General features: G+C 50.4%; 1 protein-coding gene across 2 annotated transcripts in view; it reads left to right on the top strand.

Annotated features, from left to right (window-relative positions):
* The window catches only part of Igsf3 (immunoglobulin superfamily member 3), an 89,337-nt gene that overhangs the window by 64,232 nt on the left and 5,730 nt on the right, over nucleotides 1-19,375 (top strand). For both annotated transcript variants that reach the window (XM_052179631.1, XM_052179630.1), the window contains 3 exons: nucleotides 482-886; nucleotides 13,286-13,696; nucleotides 17,470-17,877. In XM_052179631.1, the coding sequence (XP_052035591.1) occupies nucleotides 482-886; nucleotides 13,286-13,696; nucleotides 17,470-17,877 (1,224 nt within the window). The remainder of the gene's footprint in view (nucleotides 1-481; nucleotides 887-13,285; nucleotides 13,697-17,469; nucleotides 17,878-19,375) is intronic.

Raw genomic sequence — 19,375 nt, 5'->3', positions numbered from 1 at the left:
AGACCTAGGGACCTAGGGACCTAGAAGACCAGGGACAGGTATCTGGGTGTTGGGTGCATGCAGTGAAGGTAATTGGCTTTGGAACTTTTTTTTTCTCTTTATTTTTTTGCACAGAATTCTGGGATTGTTAGGAATGATCCTAGCTATGTGGTATGAATCATTGAGAGAGAGGGCTCTGGTGTCTTACCCTGGAGAAGGATGCACTGTAAACCTGCATGAGGATCTCAGGTCTCACTGGGAAGGAGCGGGGCAGGATTATTCAGAGGAACAGCCTGGACCCATTTTGTGTGATGTCTTAGAAACTGTTGAGTTGGGCCCCAACACAATACCCAAAGTAATAGTTTATCTGCGACAAGAAGGCTTAAGAACTTGCCAGCCTCTGCTCTGTCTGCTGGCTCTGCCAGTAGGACCATATTTGATAGCACACTACCCCAGAAAAGCCAGATGCTATCTCTGGTTCATGTCTCTGCTCTCCCTACAGAAACGGGCTTTGCGGTCACAGCTATCTCCCGGACACCGGGGGTTACCTACAGTGACTCCTTTGACTTGCAGTGCATCATCAAACCCCACTACCCGGCCAGAGTCCCCGTGTCTGTGACGTGGAGGTTCCAGCCAGTGGGCACAGTTGAGTTCCATGACCTGGTGACCTTCACACGAGATGGAGGGGTTCAGTGGGGGGACAAATCATCCACCTTCCGAACTCGGACTGCCATTGAGAAGGCTGAGTCCAGCAACAATGTCCGCCTGAGCATCAGCCGGGCCAGTGACACAGAGGCAGGCAAGTACCAGTGTGTGGCAGAGCTGTGGCGAAGGAATTACAACAACACCTGGACAAGGCTGGCGGAGAGGACGTCCAACCTGCTGGAGATTCGGGTGCTGCAGCCAGGTGGGTGCAGGGCCTCTCTGCCGTACGGACCATGTGTGTCTGCATGGCATGACAAGACACAGGAGGGTGTGCTTGCATGATACGGTAGGCCTGTGAGGATGCATGCTTACGTAATGGGAGACCGAGGGTGTGTTCTTAAATGACACAGAGAGACTCGATGATGTCTGCTTATGTAATCTCATTAGACATAGGGAGGTGTGCTCATATAACACAACGAGGCATACAAAGATACATGCTTGTGTGATATGAGACATGAAGATGTGTGTTCATATGACATGAGATACAAGTGCTTGCTCTTACCTGACACAGTATAATATGAGGGCATGTTCTTCCATGATACATGAGCCATGTCTGCTTCTGCGGTCTGGTAAGACATGAAGGGTATATGATTGCATGACTGGGAGATGTAAGGAAAGAAAGAAAAATATATCTGAGCCCTGGCCCAGCTTCTGTTTCCCAACTGAGAAATTCAGATCCCCTGCATTCATGTCTTACTGCCTGTTTTCTCCCTGTGTGGATATTCTCATTCTCTCTCTCTCTCTCTCTCTCTCTCTCTCTCTCTCTCTCTCTCTCTCTCTCTCTCTCTCTCTCTCTCTCTCTCTCTGCATTCTGGAGTAGGTAGAGGGCACTAGAGGGCATTCATACACGCTCTAGCATATGACCCCTAAGAACAGGACATTGTCCTACCCAACCAGAACGCCATTGTCCACTCAGGAATTCAGCATTGGTGTATAGTCTCATTACCCACAATCCCCCAGCGGCGTTCGATCTCTAGTGTGCTCCCCTCACCCAAGCGCGCCACCAACAACTCCAAGGAGACTTCCGTTCCAGATCACACGGCACCCTGAGTTGTACTGCCTCTTGTTTAGATAAAGGAACTCACAGGAGCAAGGACGAACAGTGGCATTTGTTCAGCTTCCGTGGCCTCCGTGGCCTCCGTGGGCGAGATCAGCTATTTGATAAGAATTCACATTCCCTGGAAGAATTAAAGGGTAGCCTTGGGCCATGAGGCTGGTCTTTGGAGGACCCATGGACTCAGTCTTTTCTTGCCTTAGATTCTATCTTATGGGTGGAATTTGAATTCCTCTCTCTTGTGGAAGCTGAGAGGCCCAAAAGGTGCTAATTTGGGGAACAGTCTGTAGGGGAGGTCCCTTCAGACATCCTCATCAGCCAGTGGTGTTGATTCAGCCATACAGGGTTTTTTGTTTTCTTTTGTTTTGTTTTTGTTTTTGTTTCTCCGGTCTTTCTGACCCACCCACTTTGCAAAGAGGCTTTGAGCAGCCTTCCTCCTGTACTAACAGCTATGATTAGTGCCCAGCCTGGTCACGCCCAAGGGCCACTAACAGGGAGGTTCTCAGCAGTGTCTGAGTTCATCCTTCCCCTTGCCTGACCCTGTCACAAAAGCCTCTTCTGCACCACATTTGGAACAAATGGGATTTATAAATGTTGAGACTCTATCTGGCCAATTAGAGCTGAATTGGGCCAACAGGATGCTGGAGAAGGAGCTGTTCTTAAGTGGGTGTTCGGGTTAATGGGGGGTTAAGCAGAGACCCCATTTGGTGTCAGCACTTGGGGAAGATGCATTGCCTTAGGGAGTCCATCCTCAGGATGGTGACTGTGCATTTCTGTTGTCTTGTCTGTCACTCAGGGTCAGTGTTCTGAGCAGCAGTACCTGTCACATGGTTTTACAGCTTGGGAAGGTAGCAGAGACCATGACCCCTAGACCTTGCTTGTCATTGCCTTGCTGAATAAGCTCCTACTGTTTGTTTCTGTTACTACTCAGAATCTAAGCTTGGAGCCCTGAAGCACGTGTGCACGGCTAGCTCATTAAGGTGCTCCTTGTTTGGATTCTGATTCAGATTTATGATGACACCTTTGGGGACTGTGAGCCTTGACAAAGGCTAGTTAAGTGGCAGAGCCCAGATTCTTTTGACTTGACCTCTGCCCTTTCTACCATCTTATTGGCTTTCATACTACAGAGTTAGGACCGTCTGTCTTTCTGTCTCATGCTCATGGGATGGAGGGGTCCAGGGATAGAAGGGTCCAGGAAAGGGCAGGTCCCACTTTGCAAACTTGGACTGCCATTGAGAAGGCTGAATCCAGCAACAGCATGTCCCTGAGCATCCCCCTGACTCTGAGGCCATGCGGTTTCACTGGGTAGTGAGTGTGGGGAGAGGTTCACACTGGGGGCTTTCAGCCGCTGCCACCACCTTCCGGAGGCTGCTGGGCTGCTTGCAAATGATCATCACACTGGAGCTTGTCAGCTGTTGACTTTCTCTCATTGAAGGAGGGAGGGGTCAGGAAGGGTCATGGGACCCTTACCTTAGTATTCTGATACCCCTCCCAACTAGTTGTATTGCAGTTGTGCATTAATTATAAGTAGTCCATGAACAGGGTAGCGTATATGTGGCCAAAGGACTTAGGAGAGTGGACTCCATTTACACAGCTGTGGTAAACCCACCGTCCCTGCTAGACGCAGATCTTGTGTGGCTGCTCTAAGATGATGTCATGCTCCTGCTATTGGCCCCTTGCCTATTCTGACAGTAAGCCAAATAAACTCATTGGCTCTTCAGGCAAACTTTGGTAGGATTGAATTCTGGCTTGTGATTGGGACCTTAAGGGAGCGAGATGTTGCATTGTCCTTCCTTTGCAAGAGTCCTGGCAGTAGCCCTCACGAGGCCTGCTCTCACAGGTGGTCCTGGCCCCTTGGAGACTGGGAAGAGCAAAGGAAAGCCATTTGACTCCCAGCACGGCAGAGGCACAAGGGAGAGCGTACTCCCTAAGTGTTACTCTCTGACTTGTGCTAATTATTTATGCACTCATAACTGAATACGTTCCAAAGAGCTTTCTCTCAAATGCACAGCTAGTACAGGTGCTTTCATCTGGGGGAAGGGAGACTGAGTGCTGGAGGCAGGATTGGGTACTTGTCTTGAACCTAAGTCTCCCTAAGTCTTTGCAGTAACCCCAAGTAGAAGAAGGAATGTAGCTTCCATCTGATAGTCAGCAGTCAAACAGTGCGCCCCAACTCGGCCACCCTCAGCAGTGAGTGGGAGACTGGGATTCGAACCCAGGCATGCTTTAGTGAAAAGTGCGGGTAGTGGAGAGACTTTGCCCTGTTTCTGCAACTGTGTAATCTCATTCTCTTCCTTCTGCACTCACCCATGACATCCTTTATGGGGCATACTTCCCTTGCAGGCCCCTGGTGTGCCGGAGCCTCAGCTGGGGTAGGATTTAAAATAACAGTAGCAGTGTGTGGCTGTCTGCATTGTGAACCCTTACTTCTGATAACTTGATTCTGCCTCAATCTATTCTGGGTCAATGGGTGTATGTGTGTGTGCCTGACGCAGCTTACAGACCAGGGCTCTGCCACCCAGGGTGAATAAGTCACCCGGTGATTCATGACGAGTGGCAGAGCCAGGATTCAAGTCCGAACAGGCAGTCTGGCCCCAGAGCTAAATTTCTAATTTTATTATATACTTTGTAGACAGTGAGCCAAAGTGTTACTGACTTATACTTTCTTCTCCCCACTGGCAGCCTATGGCATAGTGTGTACATGTGTTCATGCATATGTATGCGTATGTGTGTATGCATATGTATGTGTATGTGTGTATGCCTGTGTCCGTGTGTGTCTGTGTGTGTGTCTTTGTCCGTGTGTGTGTGTGTGTGTGCCTGTGTCCGTGTGTGTATGTGTGTGTGTCTTTGTCCGTGTGTGTGTGTGTGTGTGTGTGTGTGTGTGTGTATGTGTGTGTGTGTGTGTGTGTGGTGTGTGTGTGTGTGTGTGTGTGTGTGTGTGTGTGTGTGTGTGTGTGTGATGGAATGCAGGGCTTTGTGAATGCAAGTAAGCATCTACTCCTGGGATACCAAGCACCAGGTATTTTCCTTGAGTGTCCTCTCTGGTTTGTCGTCTGGGTTCCCTGAGTCTTTGTTTTGTAGCATTGAGGCCACAAAGCATTTGGAGCTTCATTGAGACACAAGTTACTAAGATGGAACCAAATGTCTACCTCTTTCAGGTTCCTTTATTTTTTTTAACTTCTGCCACAAGATGGCTCTAGGACCAGAGGAAACCAGGACCAGCCTCCTTCCCTCCCACCTTCCCTGTGGAGCCTGCCTCTCCAAGCCTGGCTTAGCACCTTTCAAAGAGATGCCTTCTGCTCCTAACAGATATCTTAGTGAATGTTCTTATCTGAGGAGAATCAATGAGGAGTCCAGGCACCAGTGACTAACTCAGTCCATTTATCATCGGCTTCCACTGCTGTAAAGAAGGCCTTTGTCCCTGTCACATTCTGTGCGGTCTGTACCCAGACTACTTCCTGCCAGAGCCACTGGTGGGGCCTGCAGCCTGCTCTTCACCTCAGCAAGCTCTCTGGTTAGCGGGTGTGGATGCCTTGCTGTCAGAAGTGACTTGCTGTGTGTGGATTTATCATTCGCTACTTCTAATCCATAGGCAAGCTATGGGTCCTGTGATCCTCAAGGCGATTGATCGATCGTTAGCCTCCCTTTCTGTCCTTGATTTAGTCGAGCTTTATCCCATACTATGGTCCCATGGGGCATTGAGGCAAGATTTAGCCAGTCCAGTGTGCTTCATTTTCATTCAAAAAATTTTTTTCCTTTTAATTGTGAAGCTTCATCTTGCTTCCTTCTGATTTTCTTCAGTTCCAAAAAACACCCTCCAATTTCATGTGGCTAGATACAGAAGCAATAAGGGAAATGTCAGCCCTCACTTTGCAAATGTTTATGACTATCCCTCGGTCTAGCTATTAAATATTGTGCATTAAAATTGACAAAGCAATAAACAAGCCTCCAGGCGGACAGCGTCCGGTGGTAGAAGACTACTTGTCAGTGGGTGTATTCTGCTGGGATCAGACTGATGGGCAGTCGGGATGAATATTTAATGCCTTCTGCATGTTGCCAAATCTGTTTTCTTCATGTTCCCTGCTGACCTGGCAGATTGGGCTAGCCAAGAGTCTGGGGCATGTGAGCATGGGCTGTCCTTGCCAGAGAAGTGGCCCCGCATTCTCCCTGGGTAGCCTGGGTTCTCCTTCCAACCCACAGGGGTTCTGCCTGCCTCGTGTCTATGCAGGACAGAGCAAGCCTGAGTGTAAGAGTCCTGAGAGAAGGTCTCACCCCTCCATTCATGCTTCCGCCTTGTTGCTGTTGTGGCAGCAGGTGTCTGCCTGCTGTCAGTTACTGGTGGCAGTCAGTTAGGGTCACTGCTCTGTCTGCAGACAGGTTGGGCAGGGTGGGGTGTGCCAGGGCTTCTCCCGATTCACTGTTTTACCTCCCAACCCTTGCTGCGTTCCCTTTGCCACCTGCCCATGCCCCTGGGCATGTATGAGCACCTGCTGGCACTGCAGGTGTGGGTGTGGCACACAGCACTGCAGTGTGGACCGCGGATGGAAACAGGGTTCGACTTCTCAGAATGGAGGGTGAGCTAGCACCAGGAATGGATGTGAGGGAGCCGGGAGGGCCCCAGTTCATTTTTGCCAAAGGTGAGGGTGAGCCCCATGGCCTGGTGGCAGTCCAAGTCTACCCGATCACTGGCTCCGTGACTGAGAAAGGATCTTTGTAAAACTGGGAGTAATAGTTACTTGGTAGGACTAGAGAGGAGCGCATAGTTAATATGTGTGAAGATCTTATGGTAGAAGCTAGCTTGGGCTGGATGTTTGTTAAGACAGAGCACCCTAACCTGGGGAATTGGGCTTTGGTCATATGAGGCTAATATTCCTCTTTTAAAAGAATTTCTTTTTATTTTCATCTGTGTGTGCATGTCTATGTGTGTGCACATAGGAATACAGGTACTTGGAGAGACTAGGAGATGGTGTCAGTTCTCCTGGAACTGGAGTTCCGGGTGGTTGTGGTTCCCTGGCCTGTGCTGGGAACTGAACAGTTCTGCAAGAGCAGTTTGCACTCTTAAGTGCTGCGCTGTCTCTCCAGCCTCCTGTGCGCCTTTAAAATGGCAGATTAAGTGACAGTGTGTCTTTACTAACCTGAAAGTAAATAAAACTCAGTGTAACATTCCTAATCACATAATCTTTAAACACCATCTGATCCCCTCCAACCTCCCGTGGCACTTTTTGTTTGTTTTCATTTGGTTCTGTTGGCCTCAAACCCACAATCCTCCTGCCTCAGACTCCCAAGATCTAGAATTAGAGGCGTGTGCCTCCACACCTGGCTAGGACAGTGACAAGGGGTGCAGTCATGGCTGGAGGGGCTGCGGCTGTCCCTGACTGCAGAGTGACCGCCATTACAGAGTCTGAAGAGGATAAAGAAGAGGTCTCTCCTGGATGGCCCTATGTATTAAAAACATGAGGAAGAAAGAAAGAAAAGAGGGCTGTTTACTAGAAAAATGAAGTAGGCTCCAGGCTGAAAGGCAGAAGTCTCATGAATGCCATGGAAAGTCACAGAGGACACAGGGCAGAGCTTTATTGGAGAGAATTTGAGACATTAACTATCTCCCACTCCCTAAACCAAGGTAAAAACCACAAGACCTTCCGCCTCCAGATTCCTGTGATGAGGTGGGATTGTATGGGGGTGGGCATTGTCTGCCTGCGGAGAACTGATATCCCAGGGACACGCTCTCAGCTTGGAAGTGACCACTCTCTCTGGCTGAGCCCGAGGCTGGAAGACTTATCTTCAGGCTGAGGTCTGAGGAACTGCTTATTAGGAGCTGGGGAGGTGGCTCATGGCCAGGCAGAGGGAGAATGACAGGAACATGGACCCTTCAAGTGCAGTTACTTTGTGAGTGACAGGTGCTTTTCCTACTTGCTTCCCAAAGTGTGCTTGCCTGTATGTGTGCATTTTGAGGGAGGGGTCCCCGAGCTCCCCCTTCTCCCCGAGTCTTCTGGTTGACCTGATTCCTTGCACCTGAAGGCTCTTCTCTGCCCCAGCCACTGGCTTCCTCCATTCCTGACATTCCCGTCAGGTGTTCTAGAAAGAGCGGAGTCTCCCTCCCTTCTCTTGATTCTTTCCTGATCTCTCCTCTACTCTCTTCTGCTCTTCCCTTGCTTTCCTGCACAGAATCTGCCACACACTAGCGCCTGCAGTCCCACAGGTCCCTGGGAGCCACGCTTACCTCCATTTCTGACCCAGTATAGTTCTAACTTGCCAGGTAGCTGTGCCATCCTCCAAATCCTCCCCAGGAGCCACAGTGGGCAGGGTCAAGAACTAGTCCCGCCCCCAGTCTTAGCCACTCCCCTTTCTGACATCATCCACCACTCCTGAGAATTCAGCCTTGTTGCCTGCTCTGGGTGATCTCTTCCTTTCTTCACCTGTTGGACCCCAGCTCATTCAGTTCTCAGGGCCCAGCTCAGGGATCACGACTTTTTTTTTTTTTGCAAGGTTCTCTCTTTTATCACAGTCGGAATTAATGACCCCTCTTTTAAAAGATTAATTGGGTTTTAATTCAGTCACCTATTAGTTAATGTGATTAGCAATGATTGGGTCATAGTTCTTTTGCCCAGACATTTGCAAAACGAGGAGTCCTTTTTAAAATGGCCTTTGATGTAAGGCAGTTATGGTTGAGTTTAAGGAGAATCGTTTCCTGAAGGAGTAAGTGCCTTCTGCAGGAGCAGTGCGCACGCACGCAAAACCCATCCAGAGGCTGGGGAGGTTGGCCAGGGACGCAGCTGCTGCTCTCTGCAGCTGAGTCCCTCCTCCATGTAGCCCACTTCTGCCTCATAGCAAAGCAGCCTTTCCCGGACTGACAGATTCTCTTAGCTTTGATCCAAAGCCTGGGAAGAAAGCTGTCCAGCTACAGCAAGAAAGGGCATTCCCTGGGATGATGGGGCTGCTGGGAAGGCAGATGCCGCAGTGTACTGTGGACCTCACAGGCCAGCATTGCCATCCAGCCTGCCTGGCCCCTCCTGCCTCGCCCCGCAAGTGCTCTCCCTGCTGCGTGAGTGAGGGGTGGACCAAGCCTGCCTCGGCCTGCCTTTACTCACCTTCTCCTCTGCATTCATTGGTTCTCCAAGTTCACTGAGCAGCCACACCCAGGGTTTCCCTGGCGGAAGGCAAGTCTGGCTCTCCACAGACCTTGTTCTAGTGGACGCTGTGATGCAGCAGGTCTGAGAGTCTGTGTCTGAGAAATCCACCCAGTGGACCTCATGCGGCCGATCCACAGTGCTTAGGAGTTTTTGAGCTTTGTTTATTAATACTTGATGTATATGGGTATTTTGCTTGCATGTCTGTCTGTGTACTTTATGTGTGCCTAGTACCAGAAGAGGGTATTGGATGCCCTGGACCTGGAGTCACAGACGTTGTGAGCCTCCCCGTGGCTGCTGGCAATTGAACCTAGGCCTTCTGGAAGAACAGCCAGTGCTCTTATCCACTGAGCTGTTTCTGCTGACCTAGAATTTATTTTATTCTATTTGATTTGTTTATTTTGTATATGTGTGGTGTGGAGGAAGTCAGTACATGACACAGCACACACATGGAGGTTAGAGGACAACTGTCGGGAGTCAGTTCTCTCCTTCCTTGGGTCCTTGGGTTTGAACTCAGGTCTCCAGGCTTGGCAGCAAACACCCTATCCTCTGAGCCATCCTTTTTTTTTTTTTAATAAGATATTTTCTTTATTTGCATTTCAAATGTTATCCCCTTTCCCGATTTCCCCTCCAAAAAGCCCCTATACCATTTCCCCTCCCCCTGCTCACCAACCCGCCCACTCCTGCTTCTTGGTCCTGGTATTCCCTTACAGTGGGGCAACTAGCCTTCACAGGGCCAAGGTCCTCTCCTCTTGTTAATATCTGACAAGGCCATCTACTGCATATGAGGCTGAAGCCATGGGTGTCTCCATGTGTACTCTTTGGTTGGGGGTTTAATCCCTGGGAGCTCTGGGGGTACTGCTTGGTTCATATTGCTATTCCTCCTATGGGACTGCAAACCCCTTCAGCTCCTTGGGTCCTTTCTCTAGCTCCTCCATTGGGGACCCTGTGCTCAGTTCAACAGTTAGCTGTGAGCATCCACCTCTATAATTGTCAGGCTCTGGCAGAGCCTCTCAGGAAACAACTATATCAGGCTCCTGTCAGCAAGCATTTGTTGACATCCTTAATAGTGTTGGGGTTTGGTAACTGTATTTGGGATGGATCCCCAGGTGGGGCAGTCTCTAGATGGTCTTTCCTTCTGTCTCTGCTCCACACTATCTCTGAATCTCATCCCATGGGTATTTTGTTCTCCCTTCTAAGAAAAATATACATACTTTGGTCTTTCTTCTTCTTGAGCTTCATTTAGTCTATGAATTGTACCTTGGGTATTCTGAGCTTCTGGGCTAATATCCACTTATCAGTGGGTACATACTATGTGTGTTCTATTGTGATTGTTTTACCTGACTCAGGATGCTATTTTCCAGTTCCACCCATTTGCCTAGGAATTTCATGAATTCATTGTTTTTAATAGCTGAGTAGTATTCCATTGTGTAAATGTACCACACATTTTGTATCCATTCCTCTGTTGAAGGACATCTGTGTTGTTTCCAGCTTATAAGGCTCTAATGAACAGAGTGAAGCATGTGTCCTTATTACATGTTGAAGCACCTTCTGGGTATATGCCCAGAAGTGGTATAGCTGGGTCCTCCTCTGAGCCATCTTGATGGCCCTGTCTACAGTACTTTTAAAAAGTTTGGGGGGACAGCTGTGATTGGGATATAAATTAAAAAATGAATTATAGTAAGTTTAGTTGTGTCGGGTATGAGCATTTGGGAGGCAGAGGCAGACAGGTCTCTGTGAGTTCGAGGCTAGCCCGGTCTATAAAGCAAGTCCAGGACATCCAGGGATTGTTACACAGGGAAATCCTGTCTTGAAAAACAAAAAGAAAAGAAGAAAAAGTTGAGTTGCCAATGTGTTTGTCAGTGTCTCACCTTATCTTATTATGAGCTTTGAGCTTGAGACCACAAGTACAAACCAAAAGGGAGTGAGGAGAGCAAAAACTTTTCTGTTGTTCAGGGTCCACCCAGCCTCACACTAAACCCCTCCTAGCTAGTGCATTTGGTCTGCAGGCCACTCTGGGCGAATTGGAGCCACACTTTTGCTGGTCCTGCTTGCAGATGAAAGCAGTGGTCCTGAGTAAAGTCCAGGCTCTCCTAAGGGGAGGGAGATGAAGCTAGCAGATATGGATGGGCCTTGCCGCCTTGCCGCCTTGCCCGGGGCAGTGCTGAGGCAGGCTTGCGGATGCTTCCTAATGAGCTGTGGAGCCTCCTGACTCCTCCAGGCTTCAGGCTGTGTCTTCCCTACCCCTGGGATTCGAGAGGAAATGCAGAGCTTATACTAAGAGCTGACCCCCTGCCCAGATGTCAACTTTCGAAAGTATCTCTCTCTTAAGCTCCCCAACATTTCATAATATTTTGACATGGGATGGCTAAAAAGAGAGAGAGAAGAAACTGGAAATGCTTTGAAATATTTCTCTTCCTTGGCTTGTGGTTCTTTGACCATGTGACTGAATAGAAGTTGAGTCATAGGATCCCAGTTTAACATATGCAGTTACTATAGCAATTGAGGTTTCCTTAGTAACAGTTGCAAAAATAATCTGGCCCCAATTAATAATACATTTTAAAGCTCTTTCTACTCTACACAGAACAACCCAGTTCATCTGGCCAAACACCAGATAATTCAGGTGGTGTCGTCTGGACTGATTGAGATCCCATTTGCAGGTGGTGCATTGGGTTGGGACAGGATGGAAAGGGAACAGGTTCTTTTGGGCTCACAGGAGTCCCCTTAGGAGAGCTGACCAGTAGGCCAGGGCCAGTCCCAGCAGTGGGCCGTCGACCATGGTTTGTCCCTATGTGTTCTCTGTGGTTTGAGGTCTGCATGTGGATTCTAAGGAAGGTCCCCCAGGAAGGGAAAGTCTGCCTCTGCAACATGAGAGACAGGGCCTCAGAGGTGCTCTGATAGTAATGGTGCTGGCTGTGGGACCTGAAGCCTGTGCCTTCTTGCTAATGCTTTAAATCTGTCCTGAGCGTTTGTCTGTGTGCTACTGGGCACACAGGACCAGTCTGTAGCTGTCCAGCACTCTCCTTCCTTACACGTGAGTCTCATCTCTTCAAGCCTTTAACAGAGCAGGCCAGCTAACTGGCCAGAATCCCGGGGCACAACCAGGGCCCAGTCACACACCCAGGTAGTATCTACACATTCTAGAGGCAGACTCCAGTCTGAAGGAGGTGGGCTGCTCAGCAGGGCCTGTAGATGGGCCCGGCCAGTCAGCAGGAGCCCTGGCTGTTCCCTCGCTGTGGGACTTGTACCATATACCCTGGTTTTTCCTCGGCTGGCAAGGGGGCCCAGAATTAAAATATGAAGAGAGGGGGCAGGGTGGGCTGCTGTTCTCAATACCAGCTTGTTAAGAGAATTGCCTTCTCCTTTCCTAGGTTAGTAGGGAACACGAGTAAGTATAATGATATGTAGGGGAAGATTCTCCAGTAATCTCCAGCAACATGCATTTTACTAGGGTTGGCTTCTTGGCAACTTAAAGCTGACCATTTGCTCTGTTCTGAGCAGGGCAGCATGTGGACTTCGCTATCTCTATCATCATTATCTGGAGTTGGCCATCCCGCTTGCTTCTGGACTGTGAGAGTAAGGGAAGGGAGCTGGTGCTGGCTCTGCTCCATCCATCACTGTCCTCACTGCGTCAGGACCCACACTGGCCTCCTATAACTGCCTGCCCCCACATCTCAGTATCAGAGCGAACTCCCAGGGAGATCTGTTCTGCTCTCCAAAGCCTTGGCACTGATCTAGGCTATGCAGTACAGGAGTGAGAAAGTCCACTGGAAGTGAACACTGTGAGGCCCAGACTGAGCCACTCTCTGGGTGTCCCCTGAACAGGGGATGGTGGGAAATATCAGCTGACTGAATGGAAAAGCGTCATCTCTGTTCCTGGGAGCTCGGGGTCTAGGGGAGAGGAAAGGCAGCCGGGCGTCAGAGGGCACCAGTGGAGGAATGGGAGACAGAGACTGAGTAGGAAGCAGGGTCTGGCAGGGAGAGGGAAGAGAAGATGGAACAATGGGGACCGTGGCTAGGGTTCAGGGTAAAGTGTGTAGGTCGGGGGAGCCGAGGAGTCGAGGGTGATAAGGCAAGACAGCAGAGCGAGGGCCAAGTTCTGAGGGGCTTCGAGCCAGCCGAGTGAATTATTATTTAGACTGTACAGACAGTTGGGAGCCAATAAGCATTTTAAGTAAGGTCAAGCTCTGGGCAGATTGGTGTCATGGCTGGGTGCGGGCAGTGGCACGGGGAGAGTGGGCAGGGCACAGGATGTGACAGCAGGCCAGCAGATGGGTGGCTGGCACTGGGGGGGTGTTGGAGGGTGCTCATCCCTGCTCTGTTCCCTGCTGGACAGAACCAGTCTCCCAGCCTGGAAGTGACCTCGGGTCAGGCCCAGACTCTATGTCACTGCTTCTAAGTTGCCCTCTTGCTTTCACAGTGACAAAGCTTCAGGTAAGCAAATCCAAGAGAACCCTCACGCTGGTGGAGAACAGGCCAATTCAGCTCAACTGCTCAGTCAAGTCCCAGACCAGTCCGAACTCGCACTTCGCCGTGCTGTGGTACGTTCACAAACCCTCGGACGCCGACGGCAAGCTCATCCTCAAAACCACGCACAGCTCGGCCTTCGAGTACGGGACCTATGCTGAGGAGGAGGGCCTGCGGGGCCGGCTGCAGTTTGAGAGGCATGTGACAGGGGGCCTGTTCAGCCTCACTGTGCAGAGGGCCGAGGTCAGTGACAGCGGCAGCTACTACTGCCATGTGGAGGAGTGGCTGCTGAGTCCCAACTATGCCTGGTACAAGCTGGCCGAGGAGGTCTCAGGGCGCACAGAGGTCACGGTGAAGCAGCCAGGTAAGAATGGGAGGTGGGGCCATCGTGGGCCTGTGGCTTTCCTGTAAACTCTATGGCTGGGGGAGCTCTGTACACCCCCTCACTCACATACAGCCCCCCCAACACATATACAGGCATACATACGCAGGCGCACAGACTGCCACAGAGATACCGTGGGTATGGTTGCCGGTGCGTGGACTGCCAGCTCTGGTGCCCTTCAGGCCTGTCACTGAACCTGCTGTGGTCCTGCAGCTCATGGGGCTCAGGAGCGTCCTCACTTCTCTCACAGGAGCTTCTTGAGTGAACTGCTGAGGTCTCCAAAGTGCAGGTGACATCCAGGCCCCCGAGCTGATCTGCAAGCCTCAGTTCTGCTGTCGGCAGCCCTGGCTAGCTGTCCCCCGGGCTTCCAGCCCCCAGAACCATACATGACAAACCTGCTTATTTCATTCCTAGTATAGAAAGGCTGGGCCCCTCACACCCTCTGCTCTTGTTAACATGGCTTCTGAATTCTTGTAGGGTGGCCTCTGCTGCACTGCCCACCCATCTTCCTTTATGTGTCCTATGTGTACTGTAATCATTCGTCCGTCCTTAAGGCGCAGGACCACAATCCCGTCGCTTTCGTGGTCCCCTGTGCCTGTGATAAGCCCCTCCTACCATTTATCCTGTCCTCGTTGTATCACCAGTGCTTCACTTAACACCACTTCCAGGAAGCCTGTTCTGATTTCTTCTATATCCTTGTAGGGAGAGTCCCTTCTAAACACAGTCTGGTAATTATCTGCATGTCTTCTGCAGTACTTATAAGCATGGTTTGGTCAGAGAGTGTCTTTGGGTCGTCAGCAACCGGCATGGCATCCTTAGTAAGTACTGGGTGCCGAAGGAATTTGTGTTTTTTTTGTTTTTTGTTTTTTTTTTTTTTTGGTTCTTTGGATTTGGTTTTTTTGAGACAGGGTTTCTCTGTATAGTCCTGGCTGTCCTAGAACTCACTCTGTAGACCAGGCTGGCCTCGAACTCAGAAATCCGCCTGCCTCTGCCTCCCAGAGTGCTGGGATTACAGGCGTGCGCCACCACCGCCCAGCTCTGGTGTTTTTTTTTTTTTAAAAAAAAACAATCCAGGACCTGTGTACTACCTTATTTCAGTGTGGACCATGTAAAGATACTCTTGCATCCCCATCTTCCTAACAGAGGCATTCCCACATCATTGTGACTTAAGTAACACCCTGTCACTGTTATTCTTCCCACTGCCTTTGCAAAACACAGCCCCACCCCATCCTGTCCATTTACTTATTCATATGTAAATAATTACAGAGCACTTTTTCATGTTTATCTTTATAACCCTCTTATCAGCTACCATGTGTTATTTGTCAATTCAAACACAAACACACACTCACAATCACACATTCACACACACACACATGCACATACACGCACACACAGACATATATTTGTTGCCTATCTCTTACACTAGATGAAGCTTCTTCAGTGAGTACAGGGATTTCGTTTCTTCACTAGACTCCCAGCAAAGTCATGGGACCGGGGACAGAAATCCCAACCCATTCTGGATGCACAGACACCATTCCCTTCTATTCACTCTGTGTTCTAGGATCTCCTCTGGCCACACAGAGACATTTTCTGATAACCATTCCTCCGGCGTTGAGCAGGAGGTCCACCTCTGAGGGGCTTCCTGTGGCTGTCACCGTGTCCAGGGTCCTGACTGCCTGCCGGACCACATTGCAAATCTCAGACTGCTCTCAACTCACCACACAATCCAGGCAGGCCTTCACCTTGAGATCCCCCTGCCTCGGCCCCCAAGAAGCTGAGGTTGCAATCTGTGCTGCCGTGGGGCTTCTGGGAGCTAAGGGCGTTGGTCTGGCCCACGCATGCTCTCTGCCTCTCCCTTCCATCCCAGTTTGTCTCCATTAGGATAGCGCAGTTCCTGGTGCTCCGATCGCAATGCCAAGGTCTCTTCTCTACTCTCTGGTCTTCTTCCTTTCCTCCTTTGGTTTGGTGCCAAGAAGCTGTTTCTTGGAGGGGTTTCCCCGCCCGAGGCTGCTGTGGACCTGAGGGAGACAGGGCAGAAGGCCATAGGATCCCTGTTGGGAACGCGGTGGCATCTCTTCTGTAGTGGATTTTAGCACAGAAAACTCACAGGACGCCCACTGTGACAGCTTTGGCTTTTTCACTTGATTTTATGGTTTGCATCTTCCTCTTTTTCTGTTCGTTGTCCCCCTCACCCTTTTCCTGGTGAGAAAGCACATATTACTGAGGCTTTGCAGGCAGTGGGGGTGGGGACCCACAATGAAACCCCCCTCAGAGAGCGTGCCAGAGTTAATATTTTACATGTAGATTTTGGCCAAACTATTGAAACATAAGTTTCCTTCTTCATTTTGTTTTTGGCCTTTTATGTGCAAGTGATCTTCTGTGCAGTATGAAACATTCAGACAGCCCTGGAGTGTAGACAGCATGTCCCACAAGTCACTCAGGGATGTTGGCCCGCTGCTCTTTGGTGTGTTTATGCTATCATAGCTGTTAGTATCTGCTGGCCCAGAGAGGTTCACAGGGACCCTCTGTGATGTCACAGGCATGCTATCAGCAGGAGCTCTGGCTCGTGATGCTTCTTCCAGAGGGGAACCTTGCCCACAGGTGTTTAGCTCTCCACATCAGCCCCATCAGCACTGTCTTGTCTTCGCTGATGCCATATTGTTTTCTCTATACCTCGAAAAGGAAGCAGTTCGGAGGCGCAGTGCTCAGGCATGCTAAACTGCTTTCCTTGGCAGTCCCTCTGACCTGTTATCACATGGTCAGACTTAAAAGTTCATCCTAGCCCAGGTCTGGTGGTGAGGGCCTGGAATCGTTGGTCCTCAGAGAGCTGAGGAAGGGGATCACAAGTCCAAAGCCTGCCAGGCCACAGACGCTCAAGGCTGGCCTGGGCAGTGTAGGGAAACCTTGTCTCAAAACACAAATTTAAAAGGGTGGGTGATTGTACTGCTTACTGTTCTATTGCTGTGAGCAGGCACCATGACCCAGGCAACTTAGAAAAGGAAGCATTTGATTCGGGGCTTGCTTACAGGGTCTGAGGGTGAATCTATGAACATCAAGGTGGGGAGCATGGCAGCAGGCAGGCCGACGGTGCTGGAGCAGTAGCTGAGAGCTTACATCTGATCCACAAACCCAGGAAGTGGGGACGGAGAGACAGAGAGACGGAGACACAAACACAGACAGACAGACAGATGACAGAGAATGGTGTAGGCTTTTGAAACCCCAAAGCCCACCCCCAGTGACACATCTCCAGCAAGAAGACACCTCCTAATCCTTCTCAAATAGATCCACCAACTTGGAACCAAGCATTCAAATATCATATGAAGGCCTATGAGAACCTTTCTCATTCAGATCATCACAGGGATGCTTCAGTAGTATAGTGCATGCCTGGTATTTGCAAGAGCTGCTTCTACCTCAGCTTTCCCCCTGCTGGGAGAGGAGCTGGCACTCTGCCCGCCCCTCTGCTCTCTCTTCCATCAGACACGCGCTGCAGAGGCTATTTCCTTAGTCTTTCAGTGCTCACATCCCCCCCACTCCCAACATCTGACCCCCCACCCCCACCCCAGGGTTCTGAACCAGAGATAGCTGTTGCCAGACACTAGGCTCCCACACGGCCAGGGGTTCAACACACACATTTGCCATATTTGAGAAGCATCTGAGATGTTCCCCTGTGCTCCAGGAGTGCCTGTCCAGCCGCCATCTCCAGGGTACCGCCCACTGCTTGCTGTCTTGCCAATGTCTCTTTCCTTCCTGTTCAGACAGCCGCCTGAAGCTCAGTCAAGCCCAGGGGAGCCTGTCCATCCTGGAGACGCGGCAGATCCAGCTGGAGTGTGTAGTCCTCAACCGTACCAGCGTGGCCTCCCAGCTCGTGGTGGAGTGGTTCGTGTGGAAGCCCAACCACCCAGAGCGAGAAGTGGTGGCCCACCTCAGCCGGGATGCTACCTTCCACTATGGCGAACAGGCCGCCAAAAACAACCTGAAGGGGCGGCTGCACTTGGAGAGCCCATCTTCCGGCGTGTACAGGCTCTCTATCCAGAATGTAGCCGTGCAGGACAGCGGGACCTACAGCTGCCGAGTAGAGGAGTGGCTGCCCAGCCCCAGTGGTGTGTGGTATAAACGGGCCGAGGACACAGCCGGACAGACGGCCGTCACAGTCATGCGACCTGGTAAGGCCCTTCGGTGTCTCCACACTAAGACTATTTTGGATGCTTCTATTAGGTCGTATCTCACTAGAGTGACCAAGGTCCTAACATGCAGCTTAAGGGGGAAAGGGCTGATTAGACAGAGTGAGACAGCAGGTCGTGCTTGGGGACACATACACTGTGTGCTTAGTGGCTTTCTCCTTCTCTGCCTTCTGTTCGGTCCGGGGCCCCAGCCCACAGGGAGGTGCTGCCCAGATCCCAGGTAGGTGGGTTTTCTTTGGATCCTTCTCTGGAAAATCCTTCACAGACATGCTCAACAGTGAGTCTCCCAGGCGATTCCAGACATTATAGTCAGGAATGAAGATTAGCTCTCTCTCACGGTCCTGAATGTGAGTTTATTTAAGAAGTTATTTGCAGTTAAGCATATGAACATTTATATTACACATTTGTAGTCTAAACTTTCTCAGCTTGTTTGCCCTAGGAATGGAAAATTGCACATCTGGCTCTGTCCTCAGGTGATTAGGTTTCTTAATTAGAATAAAAGCCAGCAATTAGTTATTCTAGGTCCCAAGAACATTTTCTTTTTAAAGCATTCATTCTGGTCGGAGCAGGTGGCGGGTGTGACAGAAGTCTCGAAGTCGTACCCATGTGCTGAGAAGTTATGCGCCTGGGGTTTCAGTGGAAGAGAATCGATTGTTTAAGTAGAAAGTGGCAGCGCCTCTGGCCTCTACTCTGCCCCCCACCCCCCACACCCCCCAGCCCCCACGCCCTCCGCTCCCCATGCCCGGTAATGCTGTTGGCACAAATGACTTTCGACGTGGCCTTTTGTCCCTCTTGTCTCTATTGCTGTTTCTAAAGTGTGCAAATGCAGATAATTACTGGGTGCAATTATTGTTACATTTAACATATAATTAGGGCTAAGATGAGCAGAGTCCTGCAGCGCCACAGTACCATTGATCCTTATCACAGCAGAAAGGACATGGAGTGAAACTGAACTTGTGACCTGTTAGTGTGAATGCTTTCCCTCGAGTCTTCTGGGCGTCTTGATGTTCACGCTAACAGTCCTCATACCATTGCAAGTTCTTCTTGTGCCACCAAGTCTGATTGGAGCTGTTCTTGCCCTTGGTGACTCATTGGGGTCACAGCTGTGCTGTGTCCTGTTCATCTACCTCTGTCTCGGGAGAGGGGCGTCGATTGCCTTCACCTGTGCTTGCCCATGTTGGAGGAGACATCCTCCCCCCCCCCCCCGAATTATCATTTTCTGTGATAGTTGGCTGTGCTGTGCTGTGCTGCTGCTGCTGCTGCTGCTGCTGCTTTACAGCTGGCCTGGAGACTGCTGCTTGCCTTCCTGTGGAAGTGCAGATGAGCACACTTGCCCCAACTCCCACCCATTTGACAGATGGCCGGGGTAACCCCCTAACCCCCCACCTCCCGTGGAATGGGAGGAGACAGACATTTATAGAGAACCACCTAGGTTTCCGCCAGTTAGACTGATGTTTAGTCTTCCTAAAATGAATCCTGA

The sequence above is a fragment of the Apodemus sylvaticus genome, chromosome 4 (genome assembly GCF_947179515.1).
Source record: "Apodemus sylvaticus chromosome 4, mApoSyl1.1, whole genome shotgun sequence".
In the NCBI taxonomy this organism is placed as follows: Eukaryota; Metazoa; Chordata; class Mammalia; order Rodentia; family Muridae; genus Apodemus; species Apodemus sylvaticus.
The sequence above is the reverse complement of the archived record's forward strand: the minus strand, read 5'-3'. Positions and strand labels throughout refer to the sequence as shown.